Below are 22502 nucleotides of genomic sequence, written 5' to 3'. Positions count from 1 at the left end.
AACAAATGTCATCTTTCTTAATTGCGACTTGCAAATTGCTGAATGTCTGGTTTGATAACGATGCTGCTCCAAACAATATTTATTAGGATGACTTTGAAATTGTCTGATAGGTACCGATTATTTGCCTATTTCGAAGTACCTAACTGATAACTGGTTACAACTACAGTTATGTGAAGTAAATCTATTTTGACATGTTCAGCTATGTTTTTTGTAGTCAAACCTACATAACATTATTTTATTAGTCAAAGTGTACTAAACTCTGTCTTGATTTGTACCACTAATATTACTAGGAACGACTCAATTATTGAGAAAACTTAAAAAAATGTAATTAAGTTCAACTTACCATCTAAAATAAAGCATAAGAAGGTTGGTTCAAATCCCTAAGATAGTCGTTAATTCTCTGTTGAATCGCTCTGCCATAACTTCTTCATCCTCGGTTTGAAAAACCCAATCTAATCGATTAAGTTTTTCATTTACCTGGACCTTCTCACTAAGATGTTTCAGGGGCAAGCCACATGCGGAAATACAAATCCGAGGTCTCTCTACGGGGCAGCGATACAGGTGTCGTTTCTTCAAAGTAAGATCGAAGCGTTTAAAACACAAAAGTGTGAAAAATCTTCCTAACTTACCAACAAATCGGTGTCTCTAAATCGATAGCTTTGGAATTCACATTGTTCCTGTTGAATATCCTGCAGTATTCGTTGTTCGTAGTCTGATTCATTCGATTTAAAAATCCTGAATGAACTTAGGGCAATTTTCTGTCGTATGCTACCGGAACAAAATGAAATGAAAACAAATACTTAAGAACAAAATCTATTCCGCTTCTTGAGCTATGAACTTACGATTTTCGGTTTTCACCATTTGTGTTTCCGCGTGAGTCGATTTCAGAGGAAATTTTATCTCCATCCAACCGTCCAGCAGTTGATCTTTTTCTCCAACGAAATGGACGGAAACAGCTAGTTACTAATTTGTACCAAGGAGACATTTTAAAAATGCAATTCGAAAAAATTAAAGCGTTACCGCGGTATCGGATCGGAGCAAGTTTTGACTTTGTAATGTTTTGAATTGAGCAACAAGCAGAGATGCCAAATACAAGCATTCAGCAGAAACCGAAAGACGGTTTGCATCAGGGATGCCAGAAGGGTAGATTTGTCTTTGAAGCTCAAGTAGAAAATTCTCTCTGAAATCGAATATTGGATATTTTACAGTTTTTACAGGTTTCGTGTATCCCAAGTCTTCTCATATTTGCACGAAGTTCAGAATTTCGAGTAAGGTTTTATTGGAACATCGGAGTTTTTTGTTCGATCCTTTGTTACAGATGTTTTTCACAGAAAAATCGGGGCAATCGAATTACACGCTAAAGTTTAAGCACCGAAGTTGGCACAATTTACAGTATTTCTAACCTCAACTGTATCATATCAATGAGATATTGCGTTTGCTGGGACTAATAAACTGAGGACCTTTGCAAAATCATAACGATTGCAGTAAATAATGACGAATTGTTTTATTTGTGTTATAAAAGTCATTAAAAATTGACCACGCCACCAACTTTTAAGATTGGTTTCTGATGTTTATTAATTAAAAATGATTCGCGGCCACAATTTTCTAGACTGTCGCTAGGAGGCATGATACTAACAATTTGCTCGTATCTGTGAACAGATTCTATCCAATGAAGTCACATGAATTTATTATTTTTGAGCGTACATAAACAGCAAATTTTACGCGCGAAAATATACCCCCGAATTGAACAATTGGGTCCTAAAGCTATACCAGTTTTTATATATCATTCAAATAAGCTGCGTTTTCTGAGCAAAACGTGATTTTTCACGTTTACGTGCGCCCACGTACGGTATATGGCCAAACTGTCATTTTAGCCATTTCGAGCAGTTTTTTATTCTTCATTTAAAAATCGAAAGTTAATGAAAAACATTTTTAAAAAATCACGTTTTGCTCAGAAAATTACACTCTTTCACCTGAACATAAAAATCAAAAAACCGTGTAAAACTTTGAGGTAAAATTGAAACAATCTACTAAAACAGAAGAAAAAAAACAACTTAGTTCGGAAGGTAAACAAAGGCACCACTATCTGTTAAACTCAGATGCGTGACTTCATCGTGCGATAGTCCATATCCGATAGCATTGCGCATACGAATAGTGGTGTATATTTTTTAACTTTTTGATTTGTTTACCAGCTTCATTCACCGGCTAGAAAAAGAACGTAAGGTTAAATTATGAGACATACAAACCCATGCCCATCTTGTAAATTGTATTTAGATTGCTGAAACTGATGAGCGTTGCCAAGCTGTCAAGCAGCTCTTTATAAGTTCATCTAGAACTAGGTAAACAAAAAGCACTTGCTTGGTTTAGTGTATGCATTTACTCAGAGTAACCTAATATCATTCGCCATGTTTCAACCTTACGGACCATTCAACTAATTGGATTGTTAAACCATCTATAGGCTTAGGATTAGCGCAAGAAATCAGATATTAAAAGAACCATTGAAAACATGTGGTTTTTCCGTCTAATCTGAATGACTATTATTTACCTTAGGGCGCTTTCAATTTTTTTCGCGCCGCAGAGCTACAATTTTTTGACAAAATCAAAGCCGGTTGTATAATCTCATTAACTTATTGTAAACTTGTAAAAATGAAAGCATTTTTCTGGAATAAAACCGAAGCGGAAAATGTACATTTTAAATTGTGGGATACCATCGAAGCAATCGGAATTCGCGAAGCGAATATCGCACTGATTTGCGTTTCTATTTCACTCAATATTCACGTCACAATTGAACGCGTACGAGATCAAGGCCAAGGGCATGAAATTTTCTTGTTTTTTTACAGCAGATAAACAGTGTTGGCCGCGGACGATGAATATCACATCGTTGTAAGTTTTGTTGTCACTGCGGACGAACAGTTTTGAGGTTTTGCTACCATTCGGTCGATGACCTGATGTGACAGTGGTATATTTTTATTTTCGACTCTCAAACAATACAAATATGTTTGACCCCCAACAAGTTACAGTTGCTCTTAAAATTATCACATTGGAACTGCGAAGTCGATAATTAAACGGCTAGACAGAGAAATGTTGTGTATAAAATATAAACTTAAACATTTTCCTGATGAGTTATTTGTGTTCAGATTTTTTTTTGTAGAACAATTTCTTTTTCAAGTTTCAGTTTCTTCTTGTTTCTATCCAGGACTAGAGCGAATGAACAGATTATTTGACATAGACTTCGCAGCCATTATCAATTTATTGGTTCGTGTTTGGGTGAATAAATTGATTGAAACAGCATTAGCCTGTTTGATTAGTTTGTTTCTACCAAAAACTTTCCATTAATTTACACACGCTCCCACAGTCGGTTCCGATGCAGTGCATCCTCTTGGCACAGATGTGTGTGCTAAAATTAACCTTCTGGAATCATGAACTGAATAATGCTGCTTATTCGTTCCTGTGAAGTGGATGCAAATATCCACTGATGCATGACCGCCAACCTGTGGCCGGCGGCTGGTCAGACTCGTCAACTGGGCAGAGTTGAGTATCAATTTTTTTGACCGTGAGGTAATTGGTAGCTCAGAACAATTCTTGGCACCCGTTCAATGCGGAAAACTACCGCCATTACCGATGCGTCAGCGTTACTTGGAAGCCCAATACTGCGGACGCATCTTTTGTAAACAAAGCGTTGGTTCATTTATGAGGAAGGTCTTCGGAGGGTTACGAGCTTAGAGTACGTTTGCTTTCATTAATAAATTAGCGTGCCCGCGTCTCTGTCTTACGACGATCTTTGTTGCTGACATTCGCAATCGCTCAAAACACAATCGGTGTCGTACTAGGAATGAGGCTAGTTATCATGTTGCGTAGCAGCAGTAGCTTGGTAACGACGTTTCCGATGAAATTGCCAGCATACAAATTGATTAGCATCAATTGATCTAATTTCCGTCGCCGCATTGTCTGGATGTGGGCCCTCGTGGCAACACAATTTGCGATAACATACCAAACAATGACTGAACTGTTTAGGCGCATAAGCGCTTAAGCACGCAGTAACCTCCAAATTGACCTCGAATTACTAAGAAAAATTAGAAAATTTAAACAAAAAACACAAGAAACTTTTTCTTCAAATGGTCAAATATTTGACATTTTTCCGAAAAAAAATGTTTGACCGTCAGTGTAGTCGAATTTATTTGACATCAAACATTCCTGTCATATGTTTTGTTACTGTTAAGCCAAACATTTTTAGTGTGTTTGTCAGGCAATGTAATGACGTTTGTCAAATATGTTAGGTTTTTTGTGATTGTTGTTCGGCCGTGTTTGCCGCTTTTAAAAATTTTAAAGTGACAAACAGACAAATTTTCTCTTGGTGAACGTCAACGCAAGCCGGCTTTAACGCGACCATCGCTCCTACAATGTTGTTCAAACCCCGAACTTATCAGGACAGTGGCTGAAAAAGATCAGCATGAGCCGTCAAATAGTGTACTGATCAAAAACAGTTTGACACCGGCTTCAAATTCGCATATTTGACCAAATAATTTCTGTCAAATATTTACTAAGTGTAATAAGTTCAAAAAACAATTATCTTGTCAATGTTCTGTTTGTCAAAGAGAGTACTATTGGCTTAAGACTTTAAAAAAATTCAAGCCGGGAGAGTCTCCCATTCCTTAGTTCCACACGAAAAATTTCTCCTTATTACTTCAAAAGTAATAACGCAAAATGGCCCTTTAGGTAACAAAATTTGTTCCTTGTTCGCATACGGTGTAGAGAAAAAATATGACAAGAGCTGCCAAGCAGCATTTTTCATCGTCATACAGTATGCAAACTTTGATAATTTCAAGGATATTCATATGCATTTTAAAAACATCAGGATCTGTAAACTGCGTTAGAGAAAAACACAAACATTTGCTTCCTTGCAAGCTACAACATACACTCATCGCTTTATGAAACTCATTTGGACATGCTTGAAGATACAAAACTCGTGCCACACCAGATCTCTGCGTTTTGCATTTCTGAGACATTTGGTAACAAAAAAAAAAAAAAGATTTTAAAAGTTTCATGAACCTGTTAATTTTTTTTTCAAATTTTGAACAGGGACTTTTTTCAAGAAGACGAAGTTCTGAAGCCCTCCTGTTCTTCAATGACGTATCACGAAATGGTGAATTTAAATGAGTTTCAGTTACACGTAGTGAACCTGTATATTAGAGAAATGACAAAGCACTCACCGTTAAGGAAACTGTCAACATCAAAACGGGCGAGCTTTATAATTTTGCATTGCCGTTATCCGTTTTGATGTTGACAGTTGCCTTAACGGTGAGTGCTTCGTCATTTCTCTAATATAAAAAAAAGGCCGGAACTGCTCGAAAAACCGGAAAATTTTGCTTGAAATCTGGCTTGTTCTCTTGGTGAACGTCAACGCAAGCCGGCTTTAACGCGACCATCGCTCCTACAATGTTGTTCAAACCCCGAACTTATCTGGACAGTGGCTGAAAAAGTTCAGCATGAGCCGTCAAATAGTGTACTGATCAAAAACAGTTTGACACCGGCTTCAAATTCGCATATTTGACCAAATAATTTCTGTCAAATATTTACTAAGTGTAATGAGTTCAAAAAACAATTATCTTGTCAATGTTCTGTTTGTCAAAGAGAGTACTATTGGCTTAAGACTTTAAAAAAATTCAAGCCGGGAGAGTCTCCCATTCCTTAGTTCCACACGAAAAATTTCTCCTTATTACTTCAAAAGTAATAACGCAAAATGGCCCTTTAGGTAACAAAATTTGTTCCTTGTTCGCATACGGTGTAGAGAAAAAATATGACAAGAGCTGCCAAGCAGCATTTTTCATCGTCATACAGTATGCAAACTTTGATAATTTCAAGGATATTCATATGCATTTTAAAAACATCAGGATCTGTAAACTGCGTTAGAGAAAAACACAAACATTTGCTTCCTTGCAAGCTACAACATACACTCATCGCTTTATGAAACTCATTTGTACATGCTTGAAGATACAAAACTCGTGCCACACCAGATCTCTGCGTTTTTTTGCATTTCTGAGACATTTGGTAACAAAAAAAAATGATTTTAAAAGTTTCATGAACCTGTTAATTTTTTTTTTCAAATTTTGAACAGGGACTTTTTTCAAGAAGACGAAGTTCTGAAGCCCTCCTGTTCTTCAATGACGTATCACGAAATGGTGAATTTAAATGAGTTTCAGTTACACGTAGTGAACCTGTATATTAGAGAAATGACAAAGCACTCACCGTTAAGGAAACTGTCAACATCAAAACGGGCGAGCTTTATAATTTTGCATTGCCGTTATCCGTTTTGATGTTGACAGTTGCCTTAACGGTGAGTGCTTCGTCATTTCTCTAATATAAAAAAAGGCCGGAACTGCTCGAAAAACCGGAAAATTTTCCTTGAAATCTGAAAAAAAACTCTATGATACGAGAAATTTTGCTCACGCAATCTTTGCAAAAATCTGCACCCGTTTTGAGAAAGACTGCGCAAATATTAGAAGACTTACAAAAATCTGCACAAACTAATAAAAACCTGCACACAGACTCTAAAAATCTGCGTTTTGCAGACAAATCCGGTATCTCATGTGAATGATAAGCCAAGATGTATACATTGCGGTGGGAAAAAAGTGTAAGAATGGATATTCAGAGACACGAGACATATTTAGATTTGCTCCTAATTTTTTAGATTTTCTCAGAAAAACTAGGGATAGGGTGGGTAGAAATGCTTAAAGGTTATTTCTACGAAATATGTCCAATAGGTGTCGCGCATGATTATTTGAACCACATAATTTTCAGAATTGTGTATGGCGTGGTGAATCTGTTTCCAAAATAATTGCAAAACAAAATAATCTGTTTGCACAAATAAATGCCTTGAACTAGGACTGGTTGTGACAAGAAAAACCAAAAATCACCATGAAATACAGAACTTGAAAAATATTTTTGGCAACACTGCAAGCCTCGTACCGAAAATAAAATTGTGTCATGTGGCCAATTTTCAACTAAAAGAAGAATAATTAGAAGCCACTAGTCACGTCCTGTCAGGGCTAGAATTCCACTCCCTCTCTATACAAGAGCAGTGCTGAAGGTGGCCTTGATTACTTGTTTTGATAGTTTTCGTGTAGCGGAAGAAGAAATTATTTCGCAATCGAATTGACAGCAAAGAATTTTCATTGCTTCATTTTAAATCAGGTCCACTCATTTCATTCACTTTTCATTCAACAATTCTATACATCTGTATCTGAATTTTAACGCGTATGTTGTCAGAATCTAAACATATGAAAATGCAGTCCTGCCTGTCTGTCTGTCTGATCCTTATAGACTTGGAAACTACTAAGCCGATCGATGTAAAAATTTGTATATAGGTTTTTTTAGAGGCCGGGAAAGGTTACTATGATAGTTTGAAGCCCTTCCTTTCTCAGGAACTGACGGGTCCCATACAAATGAAACACAATTTTCTACATAACTCGCGAACTAATCAAGCAAATGGAACTAAATTTGGCATGTGAAGGTTTTTAGGAGCAAGAAATATTTTTGTAATAGGTTGGCACCCCTCCTTTTCCTGGAAGGGAGGACTCTTATATTAAGGAAACACAAATATCTGTATAACTAAAGAACTTATCAAGCAAATGGAATCAAAGCTGACATATGGAAATTTCATGAAACAAGAAATATTTCCATGGTAGTTTGACACCCCTCCCTGCTCTGAAAAGGATGGTTCCCATACAGACAAAACACAAATATATGTATATCTCGAAGACTGATCAAGCACATGGATTCAAAATTGGCGTGTGGTGGTTAACGGGAGCATTAAATATTTTTGTAGTAAATTGACATCCCTCCCTCTTCTAGAAGGAAGGGCTTCCATACAAATGAAACACAAAATTCTGCCCAACTCGGAAACTTTTCAAGCAAATGTAACTAAATTTAGCACGTTGAGGTTTTTTGGGGCAAGAAATGTTTCTATAATGATATAACACCCCTCACTGCTCTTGGAAGGGGGAGGGTTTCATACAAATTTTTGCATAACTCGAGGACTAATCAAGCATATAGAACAAAATTTGGTATGTGGAGGTTTTTGGAAGCAAGAAATCTTTCTATGATGGCTTGAAACCACTCCCTCCTATGGAAGTAAGAGTTCCTATACAAATAAAACAAAAATTTTCGCGCAAATGGAACCAATTTTGGCATGTGAAGGTGTTTGGAAGCAAAAAATATTTTTATGATGGTTCAACACACTTCCCTCTTCCCCTCTTCTGGAAAATAGGGCTCTTATACAAAGCAAATACAAATTGCTGCATAATTTGGGAACTAATCAAGCGAACGGAACCAAATTTGGTAAATGAAATAGATATTTGAACCGAATATTCCGAAAAACAGCCTAAATGATCGGAATGATGTACAGAAGCCAAAAACCGACTCCAGACGACATTTTAAATCCAAAATTAAATTTTCAGGTTTCTGGAAAACAGCCAAAAATCGTTGAATAGCAACTTATATAGGTATTTCCGAAACCAGACTAATGCCCAGAGGCCAGAAATTGACTCCACATGGCATTTTTCATTCAAGATGGTGATTCCCGGTTTCTGGAAAGCCGCCAGAAGTGACCAAATACTACTCAATATGAGTATTTGCGGATCCGTAATGCTTCACAGAAGCCAAAAGTCGACCGAAGGCGTCATTATGAATTCTAAGATGGCGGGTCAGCTAGTAAGGAATAAAAATACTACATAAAAATGAAAATGATCCGATTTTTTCTAAAACGACTATTATCCTTTATTTTCAGTGGTGGGCACCGCTAACCGAAAATTTAGCGACGCTAATCGCTAACCGGAAAACGTAGCTCGATAATCGCTAAACGCTAAACCCACATTAGCGGAACTTTCGCTAATCGCTAACTTTTGAATATGTAAATAGTCATATCACTATATTTATTGCTCATGTTTTGTAAGATTTGGACCACTTTGATCTGTTTTGGTTAAACAAACGAAAACAATTACTTTTCAAGCTATTTACAGTAAGAGGTTCACGAAACGGTATTCATATTTGATTTTGTAAAAACAATAATAACAAAAGTTATTTAGCTTGCATTGAAAATAGATACTCTTAGGAATGTTCTTATGAAAATTCAATAATTATCTGAATCGAAAAAGTAGAACCAAAGTTCTCATAATTTCAAGCGCATTGCAATTTACCAAAGTTCTTGGTGTGCCAAAAATTCAATCTAGACCTTGTGCTTGTTCTTCAAACTGCTCCTGTGGCTTGTACGATAACTGGAACTTCATTCTAGGGTAAAAAAACTAACAAAAGTAACTTTCGCAGTAAAGTATGTTCATCTTTCGAAGCAATTTACGTACGCCATCAGCAATTCATAGTTTTTCTAAATATTTCTATTGTCGCTTCTCCACAAAATTTAGCGAATTAGCGATTAGCGTTTCGAAGGCCAAAATTTTAGCGACGCTAACAGTTTCGCTAACCAGCTCAAAAATTAGCGAAATCGCTGAATCGCTAACTGAATTTTAGCGTCGCTAATTAGCGAATTAGCGGAATAGTGCCCACCACTGTTTATTTTTGACCTCAAAAAGGTGTTGTATAGAATTTGTTGAGTTAAAGATGGTGATACGAAGGGGGTTATAATTGATGAAATTTGATGATCAGAGTAAGACCACGTACTCATCATACAAACTTCTTTTTTCTCCATTTACAGAGATAACCGAAACCGAGGAAAGCACCGGGAGCACCAAGACTTCTACTCCCCAGTTCGAAGCCAACAGTAATGGAAAAATTGAAGACAAGCTGTTGGTAGCCCAAGCCAATGGAAAGGTAGAACCGACAGCTAGAAATCATAATAAGGCGGCCAATAGTAGCGACCCTAACGAAGGCGGTGGCGTAGGCAGTGATGAAAGTGATGATGACTACGAAATGGTACCACCAGACGGGGGCTGGGGCTGGCTGGTGCTGGCGGGCTCGATGTTAGTTAACATACTCGTACCTGGCACGATCAAGAGCTTTGGCGTATTGTTCGTTGAGATTATAGAAGCATTCCAGGCGGCTCCATCGGCCGCCGCATGGATTCCCGCACTGTGCTACTTCCTGTACAGTTCTCTTGGGCCACTGTCAAGCATCTTGTCGGTCAAATACAGCTACCGAACAGTGACAATTATTGGTGGAACGTTTGCGGCCGTTGGAATGATTATTACCTATTGGGCCACTTCGATCAATTACTTGTACGTGAGCTACGGAGTTCTGGTGGGAACGGGTGCCGGATTGTCCTTTCCACCTACCGTTTATATCGTGACGTCATACTTTGTTAAGCTAAGAGGTCTGGCCAATGGCCTGTGTATATCCGGAAGTGCACTTGGATCAATAATTCTTCCCCCTGTATTGCGATACTTGCTGGTCAATTTCGGATACCGAGGGGCCTGTTTAATTATGGGAGCAATTACACTGAACGTATGGGTAGCAGCAATATTCTATCAACCGGTTGAGAAACACATGAAACGGGTGAAAAAGGTAAAGAAACAAGAAAAGCTCGCTAGTGGAGACACGATCCTGGAAGAGTCGGAAACAAATGAAGACGTGGAAGCAGCACAAAACCTAACCAAATTGACGATCAAGCCGAAATTTATGATAACCGGAGATGATACACCGGTAGCCACACCCACAATGGAACACAAATCGCCAGACATATTCCAATTTAATCCACGAAACGGACTTATTGATAGTTTCGCTAGAAGCGTATCGGCTGCGGCTGTACCCGCCTCTTACCACAGGGAAGAAGGACTCCATCGTCACCGCAAAATTAGCACTCCTATCAAGGAGGAACATCGCAATCTCACTTTCACAAGCCAACTGAATGATTCCCAGGGTTCCCATGCTCGTCTAACCCGACTGAACTCTATGCGCAGTGGTCAGAGACTCCCAAGGCGGTCACCATCGACCAGCAGCTTCCAGTATATCAGCACCCCGTACCATGGAAGCACTCTATCTACACATCAACCAAGAAAGTTTTCATCGCATCTATCACTCAGATCAATTGCGGACAGCTTTAAGCCTTCATCGAAACAACAGGTTGAAAAAAGTGAGGATGTTTCCGGTCGTAAAAAGTTCTTCGATCTGTCGCTGCTTTGGAATCCCATGTATTTGGTGATACTAATCTCTAACTCCACTAATGCGATTGGCTACACCAATTTTATGATTCTCCTACCAGCTTACGCAATCTCGCTAGGCTTCGACAAAAGTCTGGCGGCTTATCTGCTATCAATCGTATCCACGTTGGATCTAGTCGGTCGTATCGGAGGTTCCGCTCTGTCGGACGCCAATCTGATCCCTAAAACATGGTACTTTGTCGGTGGATTGTCAATCAGCGGCCTCGCTTTGGCCGCCCTTCCCTTAGCAACCTCCTACTCAATGGTTAGCATTTTTTGTGCCCTGTTTGGGCTGGCATCTGGAACATACGTAGGAGTGACAGCCGTTATTATGGCGGATATGTTGGGAACAGAGCGACTGACATCTTCGTACGGCATAAGTTTGTTCGTTAACGGCATACTACAACTGATCGGTCCGCCAATCTGTGGTCTGATCTTTGAAAACATTGGCCACTATCAACCTCTTTTTACCGCTCTTGGAGTCATTCTACTTGGAGGGTCGGCACTGTGGGGCTTCATGCCGATTATAAGAAGAAATCAACGCCAAAAAGAAAACAAGGCTGCTAGGGACGCTCATCTGGAAACGGAAAAAAGTTTGATCGCATAAAGGAAAGAGCGTATCTAGGACGAAAGCACAATCGAGATCCTGGTTTTAGAATAGAACGCAAGTTAGCTTCATTTTTTATGAGTTCATGTTTTTTTCTATTCTACAAGAGTGAGTATTCTTCGAAGTTCTTTTGCGCAGTCAAAAGCAAACGAGTTTGATAATTTAATGGGAAATAAGTTTTTTTTAGATATTCAACAAACAGGTAGTCCATCTTAGTTCAATGGGAGGAACAGGACACTAGCTTTTAGGAACATACATACTTCAGAAGAAAGTAGAAGGACACAATATGAGTATTATATTTTTAGCTATTTACACAAATCAAGCGAGTTAGATACTGAACTGTGTGAAGGTTTTTGCTGTGCATGAATGACCATATACGCTCGTAAATAATAACTCATAAACTGAGCAACTCTGACTCAGTTTAGAACGATGTTCGTAGACGTCAAAAATTGAGCAGAAGTCCTTTTTGATTTTGAGTAACTTTGACTCAATTTTTGAGTTCCCTTCATATAACTTCTTCCTGAGTAACGTCGCATATAACGACGTCCATTTTTAAAGGAGATTATGATGTGCTTCAGTTTGTAACATATGTTTTTTAATTGTGTGCGCCTCAGAAGGCATTATAACTGTTTACTTTTTTTGCAAGGTATAATTATTGATGAATATGTGGTGTTGTTTATTGGTCGTGGCGGATTTCTAGCCAAAAATGAAACTGAACTGTACCCACAAAATGAGTAATGTCGTACTCAAATTTTGAGTAATAATGACTCATTTTTAAAGACGCCTGGTGTTACTCAGTTTTGAGTATTTGTGAAGTTACTCAATTTTAGAGTTGTTCCACTTTTTACGAAAATGCGTCAAATGTTACTCATTTTAGAGTTATTATTTACGAGCGTGTAGGCTAGAGTCACAGAACAATCTGCCATCTAGGAAAATATGTAAGGCCTGTTCGAAGGCAAGATGTCATTCGGAAGCTGCGATGTTCTTGACAAAGCAACAGATTGCCGGATGAATGCGAGGTGCATCGCGAATATGTAAATAATCAGTTTTATCAATGTAATGTTTAAATCTTTCATTTACCACTAGACACAATAGCGATAATTTAAAGACAAAGAAAATACAGCGATGATAAATCTGCATTCTGACTATCGTTTTTTTTTTTTCAAGCATACTGTTTCTTTTTTATTACTTTTTTACGTTTTCATTTCAGTGATATGACACTCATTATAACCCAGATTTCATAGCAGTTGTCACTTTGCGACATATTATCATCAACGTGAGTCCCTCTTCACTTCACTCTGATTTCACTGTAAAGTGACTCTCGTAATAAGTACCCTGGCGTCATCTCGAAAAAAGCTCGTTTGAGCTCATTTAACTTGTCCTATTCTCATTTTCGCTTCACTATCAAGCTTACTTGACGGAGCTTATTATTGTCACCTCACTTTAGGTGGAATTGGGAATACGTTTAAAAAAGTGGAATGAGCGTGTGAGGTGAAATATATTTCACCATGAAGTGACTCCCTTAATCAGTACCATCATTATATTATCACATACATAAGACATACGTAACACTCAGGAAGAAATCTTCCAAAGAAGTTGGTACAAAATAAACTACTCGAAAGTACCAACCTCTGTAAAAAAACCTCTGTTTAAGTAGTTTATGGAGGTTGTGTACATGCGCAGCCCTGCATTTGTCTCGTTCCTACTCGAAAAATGCAGCATTGATTTTGAAAACAACTTTTTGACAGTTTCTTAAGGGATTTTGTTATGGGCTCGAGTAGAGCCGCGATGAAGAAAATTTATTCCGTTCATTTTCGTCGAGCAGTTCAAACTGATGTTGGTACCGGGTGATGTGGGGCAAAGAGTACCAAAAAAAATCGCCAGTGTTACGTATGTCTAAGTATGTGATATTATTGTGAGCTAGTGAAATCGCAGAGAACCACATATAATAAATAGATGGCTATTTGGGATTAATTTGTCATCTTCAATATACAACAAAATTCATTGGATTCTGCTTCTTGTAAAGCTCGATAATAGCACCAACTATGTACTTACGGTCGGTTAGGGAAGTAAGTGTTATAATCAATGGTCTAGATTATTCGTCGATTCGAACTCATGTCCATTCGTTTATCAAATCGGACCTTGTAAACCTGAGGCTACGAGCTCTCACAGGGCTCAAAACTATGTTATTGATGGTCAAAAAAAAAAAAAAAATAAACCAACCGACAGATTAGGCCGAGGGGCAAGACAGCTTTTATCTGAGTTAAGGCTGTATTACGCTCTTTGACCAAGCATCAAATATTTGTCGTTTTTTGACAGATAAAAGTTTGATCAAAGATAATTGTTTGTTTTGTAATTATATTTTCATGAAAAATGTGTTAGCTAAGGTCAATAACATGCGTGCTCAGGACAGAATGTACATACACGGTAAAAAATGACACGTTTATGAATTGAAGTAAATTCGTGTTGATTTTAGAACTAATTCAATTTTGCAGCAAAGTGATCCTCTGTTTAAAATATTCAACAAAAGCCACCTTCAAGATATAATGCCGCATAAGTAAATCTATATATTCCGAAAAGCCATTTATTTATAAGCAATTAATCGAGCTATCGATTAAATTTCCATGCGCTATATAGCAAAACAATGTCCATATAATATGCATTCCAAATTTAACACGCAGCATATTCCTAACTATATGAAAATTTTTTATTCTTCATTTAGAAATCGAAGGACAACGACAAACATTTTTCGAAAATCACGTTTTCCTCGGAAAAAAATGATATATAAACACTGGCATCACAGACAAACAGACGTACCACGAAATTCATTTTCGGTGATCAAATGAGTTACAGTTATGCGGAATATTCCCACCGCAGCGGTGGTGGCACTGCACAGTGGTCCAATGAGGCAAAAAGTGGAACTTAATTCCATAGCGCCTTTCAACTTCATCCTAGCTTAGTAGTATCTTCAGAGCAATTGTTTGTATGAATGACCCGCATAATTGCAAATTGTCAAAAAATATGAAAAGTTTACTATACTAAAACTAAAAAAAAAACTTTTTTGTGTTAAGAGATAGAAGAATAGTTTATTCAGTAAAGTTGTAGAAAATTAAAAAATATGAAACTTTGTTGAACAAATGAAAATCCTATCTCTTTTCGGTACAAAGTGATAAAGTACACTACATGGAACTTATTTAAAAGTTAGTTTTTTGTACTTAACTTTTGTTAGTTGCATTTTACACGAAAGTGTAGTTCGGAGGAATTATTAGGACACACAAAACACACATTTTTTCCGAAGACCATATATCTCCAGGACTTTTCCTTACAAAGTTACATCATATTTTAGCTTATTTTTTCGAAAACTTCAAGAACGTATAGGTTAAAAAGGGGCAAGTGGAATCATGATGTCAATATTTTTCCTTGCAGTTAAGCTGAAGTACTATAAACTTCTTCAGGTTCCATTTGTCTCAATCCACTCATTTTAGAGTACGGCGAGCATATGTTACAGTAGGTTTTCATATATTAAATATCCTAACTTTTTTGTGTTAAGAGATAGAGGAATGGTTTATTCGGCAAATTTTTAGAACATACAAAAATATGAAACTTTGTTGAACAAACAAAATTTCTATCTTCATTGGGAACAGAGTTACAGAGTATTTCATGTAAAAGTTACTTAAAAGTTAGTTTTTTGTATTTAACTTTTGTTAGTTACATTTTACAAGAAAACGTTGTTCTAAAGAAGCATTTGGGCATACAAAACACACGTTTTTGTTGAAAGTCACACATCTCCAGGACTTATCCTTACAAAGATATAGTACATTTCAGCATATTTTTTCGATAACTTTAAGAACGTATAAAGGAAAAAGGGGCAAGTGGAATCATGATGTCAATTCTTTTTCTCAAAGTTTAGCTCAAATGCTCAAAACTACTATAAGTTACATCCGTCCCAATCCACCTAATCTTTATTCTATACGTTGTTGAAGTTATCGAAAAAATATGCTGGAATGCACTATAACTTTGTAAGGAAAAGTCCTGGAGATGTGTGGCCTTCAACAAAAACGTGTGTTTTGTATGCCCAAATGCTTCTTTAGAACAACGTTTTCTTGTAAAATGTAACTAACAAAAGTTAAATAGAAAAAAAACTAGCTTTTAAGTAACTTTTACATGAAATACTCTGTAACTCTATTCCCAATGAAGATAGAAATTTTGTTTGTTCAACAAAGTTTCATATTTTTGTATGTTTTAAAAATTTGCCGAATAAACCATTCCTCTATCTCTTAACACAAAAAAGTTAATATATTTAATATATGAAAACCTACTGTAACATATGCTCGCCGTACTCTAAAATGAGTGGATTGGGACAAATGGAACCTGAAGAAGTTTATAGTACTTCAGCTTAACTTCAAGGAAAAGTAATGACATCATGATTCCACTTGCCCCTTTTTAACCTATACGTTCTTGAAGTTATCGAAAAAATAATCTAAAATATGATATAACTTTGTAAGAAAAAGTCCTGGAGATATATGGTCTTCGGCAAAAATGTGAGTTTTATGTGTCGTAACAATTCCTCCGAACTACACTTTCGTGTAAAATGCAACTAACAAAAGTTAAGTACAAAAAACTAACTTTTAAATAAGTTCCATGTAGTGTACTTTATAACATTGTACCGAAAAGAGATAGGATTTTCATTTGTTCAACAAAGTGTCATATTATTGAATTTTCTACAACTTTGCTGAATAAACTATTCTTCTATCTCTTAACACAAAGAGTTAATTTTTTTAGTTTTAGTATAGTAAACTTTTCATGTTTTTTGATAATTTGCAATTTTGCGGGTCATTCATACAAACAATTGCTCCGAAGACACTATTAAGCTAGGATGAAGTTGAAAGGCGCTATGGAATTAAGTTCCACTTTTTGCCTTATTGGACCACTGTGCACTGGTGTGATTTTTTCTGTTGAACTCAGTTGACAGTTGTTGCTCGCCGTGCTGTCAAAACAGCAGAAAGACTGAAAGTTTATCTTTTGCGAAATATGTCCAGTAGGTGTCGCACAAGTTAGTCGGAACCACAGTTTTCTTAGAATTTTGTATGGAGTGGTACGTCTGTTTGTCTGTACTGGTATAGCTTTAGGACCCAATAGGGTATTTCAGGGGATATGTTTTTTTTTTCATTTAATTGGAAACGCCAAGTGAAATACATATTCCACTAGTTTTTTTTTTAGTTTAAACAGAAGAGCTATTGAAAAAAATCGATTTCAAAATTTAACAATTAGGTCCTGAAGTCTTGCACGATTTTCTGATTTTTATGTATCAGCCTGAAAGAGTGTAATTTTCTGATCAAAACAAGATTTAAAAAATGTTTATCCACAGACAGACGTCCAAGCTGAGTTCCAAACACCAGCAAAAACGAAAATTTTCATAACAATAAGGTTACCATGCGGCACTAGTGCACAAGTGATTTATAACGCAAAAAAATGTACACGGAATTTTCGATCTATGTTGTTCTTGCTTGGACGTCTGTCTGTGGTTTATCTTTGTCTTTTGATTTTTTAGTGAAGGATAACAACTGCTTGGAATGTCTTAAATGACAGTTCTCCCGTATACCGTGCATGGGCGAACTGTCATTCAACACATTTCAAGTAGTTATTTATTCTTCATTCAGAAATCGAAGGATAACGATAAAAAATTTTAAATCTTGTTTTGCCCAGAAAACGCATCTTTTTCTGATGGTATATAAGAATTTGTATAGCTTTAGGACCCAATTTTATGTGAATTTAAGACAACCATGCCGTCAAGAAATCATGACTAGAGATGCCACTTCTTCACGCGAGCTTCAATGTCTACGAAATTAAGACTTGTCTTTACATCTGGCATCTATGTTATGACACGTGCACAGGCCAGCAGCAGAAATGTCACATTGTGCACTACTGGCCAGTCGGTGAAAATTAAGAAAAATATGAAATAAAAAAAAATAAAAAAAAATCCAATTCAAAAATCAAAGAATGATCGTAGAGATCTAAAAAAATTACATAGTGCCTATTGAAACGTTAGTATAAAATTTGAGTATAAAAAGCATGTATTTTTTAAATTAAAACTCCCTTTTGGGTTGTTAAGATAAAAAGTTTTTTAAAATCACGTTTTGCCTAAAAACATGCAGCTCTTTGATGATATGAAAAGCTGGTATAGCTAAACAATCCAATTGTTTTCGCACTTTTCATTGCATTCAGAATATCGATTAAAGTCCAAAATCCCTTCCCTTGACAACACTGCTATCGTCAAGTCACTCACGACTAGCAATACTCAGAGGGAGCGATATGCGAAGAGAGTGTTGTGAGCAGAGATGCCAGATATACAGACAAATCTGTATTATACAGACTTTCTGTGTTGCGATACAGACACGCATAAGCCTACAGATTTTACACAGACATTTAGTATAATACAGATATCACACAGATATCTGATATTCTACATAATGGTTTTACCAGTATACACAAAAAAACGAACACAAAAACCAAAAGTCACTGTAGCCGTTGCTGGAAAAAGTGAACTAGGAACTGAACACTTTGCTGAACATATTAATCTTGCGTTTTTGAGAGTGAAATCATGACAACGGGAATCGAGTCAGGCTATCGGGGTTTTTATCGGCCCCGTGGGCTAGTGCCTGTTTCGCCCCCAGTAACAAACAGCTGATTGTCTCGATCGATTGCCATGCAGGTTATATTGGTGAAAAGACCGTTTGTTCTATTCGGAGCAATATCCAACGTTGAAGAATTGCTTAAAATGTCCCAAACCTTGAAGGTACTATTTTTATAACCGCGATACTTCTGCTATCATGTATAAGTTTAGCTACATTACGACGAACGACGATTTTTATCACGGGAAAGACTCTTACTTCTATGTGTTACTTAGATTTAAAAGATAAATTAGTTATCGATTAATCGACCAACTATGATAGACTCGAAAAAGAACAATCAAAACAAGCAATAAAACAAAACAATCTGACAGGTCGACCAATAATTAGGTATCAATGTATCGGTAACTTTTTTTCGCAGCGGTATACAGACTTATACAGACATTTTTATGGATTATACAGACTTGCCAAAAAAAAGTCTGGCATCTCTGGTTGTGAGCCAAACGAACATGTCAAAATTCGAGCCAAACGAACGAGAAAGGTAACACATTGAAAGGTATTGCAATAAGGTTCAATAAAGAATATATTTATTTTTACACGTTTTTTCATGTTCTATTGTTAAAACATGAATTGAGATTGCTTCATCACAGTGATTTTAACTGGTGGTTGACAAACCCTTTGTATGGTCTACAAAATAATGATGAAGTATATAAAATTAAACATAAACATAAAATTTAACACCTTTACGGTTTTTGTGAATAAAAAAGTTAGTCAACATTGCGCTTTGAGAAGAGATCTGGCACCTCTGATATGTGAAACCTAGTTGCCAAATCAGCGGTTTTTTTCATCGCTTATCTCTCTCTCTCTCTGAGGATCTCTCCACACGACTCACGAGCAAAGGAGTATATAAAGATGCGGAGATGGTTTATTCTAGGGTTTCCTGTGAATTTATATTTTACTCATTCTACCACGAATAGCAGCCGCATAAGCAATAACCATTAACGGATAATAATCTATATGGTTTGACGATAGCACATACAGTCGTGACTATATCCCCAACTAGTTGTTGCACGTTTCATGACCTCTTCTTCATGTGCGTTGGCTAAAGACCTCTTTGTTATAGAGTCGCGTAGTAAGCGCAACGGAGAAATTGATTGTTACTTCATTTGGAGCTTTGTTGTGTTTTCTTGTTTCGCACATTTCGAGAGGGATGGAGAAAAAGATTACGTGGATTGTTTTTCAATACTGCTTGCAATTGAATTGAATTAGAACACTTTCGTCCTTGATATTGAAAAAATTGTATCATCTTTTGTTCGATTTATATGGCGTATTCAGAAACTTGGCAAACATTTGAACGAAGTTTTCATATCGCAAACTACGCGTTTACTGATAAAGCCGTGTATTGAGAAGTGAGTGATTAATAGACTACGCTATTTGTCAATTTGTAGAATGTCCTCCCCGATCAGTTCCGCTTCCGAGTACAACAGTGCTCTGGACGAAAGTGTTGATACGTCTCTTACGCCGCGGAAACTGAATGTTTCTCTGACAGAATCGGGTAGGTTTTTGTGTAAGAAGAAAACGTTTAAAATGTCATTGGTAAGAATTCTCATTTTTTGTAGACATCGAAAATGTTAATCTTTCACAAGAATGGAATGATTTGTTAAAACCGAACCAGAAAACGAAAGCTGACCCGCGCGATTCCAGTCGGCTACTTTTGGACAGTCTCAAAAACAACAATGTTGGCACGATTAATACCCCTCCAAACAAGAGCTCATCTGTGTCATTGGACGATACCCTGAATAACATCACAACCGCCAGTACGGTTAGTCCGGATGTCAGTGCTCTCAGCAGTGGCGACGGTAGCTCCACTCTGTCATTTATGTCTAGCTCAGAAGAAGCATCGCTTTTGACCAACGGAGACGATCTTTTAGATCCAAACCATGCAGCCCTAAATGTTTCACAGGTTTCCGGTGCTAACGGCAGTCCATCCACAAAGGATTCCCGCGATACAACGCACAACGTTTCTCTGCTGCCCGTGGATGACGATCAGCTGACGGTGACAACGACTGAGTTCATTGGCCCTGACCAAAAGGTTTGAAGAAATGGAATCATCAAAAAATATTGTAGTTTTTCATTTGTTTCTTGTTCTAGACACCAATCAAAATCTACCGCTCACTGGAGGAATTCGATCAAAATCTTCCAGACACCGTCACCTTACTGACCACGCCGGAGGGCAGTAAAGTGTACCTTGTAGGTACCGCACACTTCAGTGAGAATTCTCAGAACGACGTCTCGTTGGTGATGCGAAACGTGCAACCGAACGTGGTCATGCTTGAGTTGTGTCCTTCTCGAATACACATCCTCAAGTATGACGAACAGACGCTACTGGAAGAGGCCAAAGATATCAATCTGGCAAAAATACAAAGCATCGTTAAGCGGAATGGTGCAATCAACGGTCTGTTCTACATTCTTCTGCTTAACATGAGTGCAAAGATAACCCAAAAGCTCGGTATGGCTCCAGGCGGTGAGTTTCGCCGAGCCGTGGCCGAAGCTTCACGCATTCCAAACTGTCTCATCCAGCTGGGAGACAGACAGTTCAATGTTACACTACAGCGCGCATTGCGTGGTTTGTCGCTTTGGCAAACGATTAAACTTATTCCGAAGCTACTGATTATGGACGACATCAGCAGTGAAGACGTGGAGCAGTGCAAGCGTAAAGACCTGCTGGAGGAAATCATGCTAGAGATGGCAGGAGAATTTCCCGCCTTCGGACGGGTATTTGTAGAGGAGCGTGATCTGTTCCTCTGCTATTCGCTTCAGGTGGCTGCAATGCCACAGCAGACAGCCAACGGAGGCACCCAACCCGTCAACGTTGTCGGCGTCGTTGGAATTGGTCATGCAGCAGGCATTGCCAGACACTGGGGCAAAGTTGAGCACACATCGATCGCATCGATTCTGACCATTCCGCCAGCCAGCTTCAGTCATCGGGCAGCCAAACTGGTGCTTAAGTATGGCACACTGGGATTGTGCGCTTACGGGATGTTCCGGTTCATGCGGCCAAGGCTCAGCCGGTGGTTATGATCAATGGTTTACTTTCTTGTGCTTGAAAGTTATTGAGGAATTGCTTTTTGTCTATTTTTTTAAAGAACTGATGCCACTTCATGTGTATTTGTACCACTTTTTTCAATATCAAAATTGTACGTTTATCAGGTACATCTAGGATATTACGCGCTTGATCCGATTGCGAGGTTTAAAATCAAAATATAGACTAATGAAACCAATCAAATCAACCAATGTTGGCAGAAAATCAAATAGCAGCAGGGTTAATAAATTCGTTCCAGTATATTATAAAATAAATCGGTGTTTTCTGGTTTGTGAAATAGTCCTCAATGGTCACTATTATTATACATTATACGATCACTTTTATTTCCTTTATTTTTAGAAACAATGCAAACGAATTTATGTTCAAAACTTTACTCATTGCCAAATATCTGGAACGTTGGAAGTTCGTTTGGTGCGTAATCAGAAATCTGATATTTTTTGCCTAGAGACAACCTTGGTTAATAATTATTATAGCTGAAACCAAGCCCAGAATCGCCGAAAAATGCCTCCTGAGGCCAAATAGAAAATGATCTTAGATTGAGCTTAGAATCACCAAAAAGTGCTTCCTGAGACCTGAAAAGGTCAAAATAGAAAATGATCTCAAATTGAGCTCAGAATCGCCGAAAAGTGCTTTCTAAGGCCAGAAAAGGCCAAAATAGAAAATGATCCCAAATTGAGCTCAGAATCGCCGAAAAGTGCTTCTTAAGGTCAGAGAAGGCCAAAATAGAAAATGATCCCAAATTGAGCTCAGAATCGCTTAAAAGTGCTTCCTAAGGTCAGAAAAGGCCAAAATAGAAAATGATTCCAAATTGAGCTCGGAATCGCCAAAAAGTGCTTCCCAAGGCTAGAATAGAAAATGATCTCAAGCTGAGCACAGAATCGTCAAAAAGTGCTTCCAAAGACCAGAAAAGACGAAAATAGAAAATGATCCCAAATTGAGCTCAGAATGGCCGAAAAGTGCTTTCTAAGGCCAGAAAAGGTCAAAATAGAAAATGATCCCAAATTGAGCTCAGAATC

General features: G+C 37.5%; 2 protein-coding genes and 1 long non-coding RNA gene across 7 annotated transcripts in view; 2 read left to right on the top strand and 1 right to left on the bottom strand.

The window, feature by feature from the left end:
- The window catches only part of LOC129718193 (monocarboxylate transporter 12), a 44571-nt gene extending 31672 nt beyond the window's left edge, over window positions 1-12899 (top strand). For all 5 annotated transcript variants that reach the window (XM_055668693.1, XM_055668696.1, XM_055668692.1 and 2 more), the window contains one exon: window positions 9707-12899. In XM_055668693.1, the coding sequence (XP_055524668.1) occupies window positions 9707-11754 (2048 nt within the window). In that variant the 3' untranslated portion in view covers window positions 11755-12899. The remainder of the gene's footprint in view (window positions 1-9706) is intronic.
- LOC129718198 (uncharacterized) lies at window positions 120-967 on the bottom strand. Its single transcript, XR_008726824.1, has 3 exons — window positions 843-967; window positions 630-768; window positions 120-570 (listed from the first exon to the last, which is right to left on the bottom strand). It is a non-coding gene; the product is annotated as an uncharacterized LOC129718198 (long non-coding RNA).
- Window positions 12900-19533: 6634 nt separating the features above from the next.
- On the top strand, window positions 19534-21730 carry LOC129718195 (traB domain-containing protein). Its single transcript, XM_055668697.1, has 3 exons — window positions 19534-19938; window positions 20003-20475; window positions 20535-21730. Exons 1-3 carry the CDS (start codon window positions 19833-19835, stop codon window positions 21462-21464), a joined length of 1509 nt encoding a protein of 502 aa, XP_055524672.1. The 5' UTR covers window positions 19534-19832; the 3' UTR covers window positions 21465-21730.
- Window positions 21731-22502: the final 772 nt, after the last annotated feature.

The sequence above is a fragment of the Wyeomyia smithii genome, chromosome 1, assembly GCF_029784165.1.
Source record: "Wyeomyia smithii strain HCP4-BCI-WySm-NY-G18 chromosome 1, ASM2978416v1, whole genome shotgun sequence".
Lineage (NCBI taxonomy): Eukaryota > Metazoa > Arthropoda > Insecta > Diptera > Culicidae > Wyeomyia > Wyeomyia smithii.
Note: the sequence above shows the minus strand (reverse complement) of the source record. Positions and strands in the feature narration are given on the sequence as shown.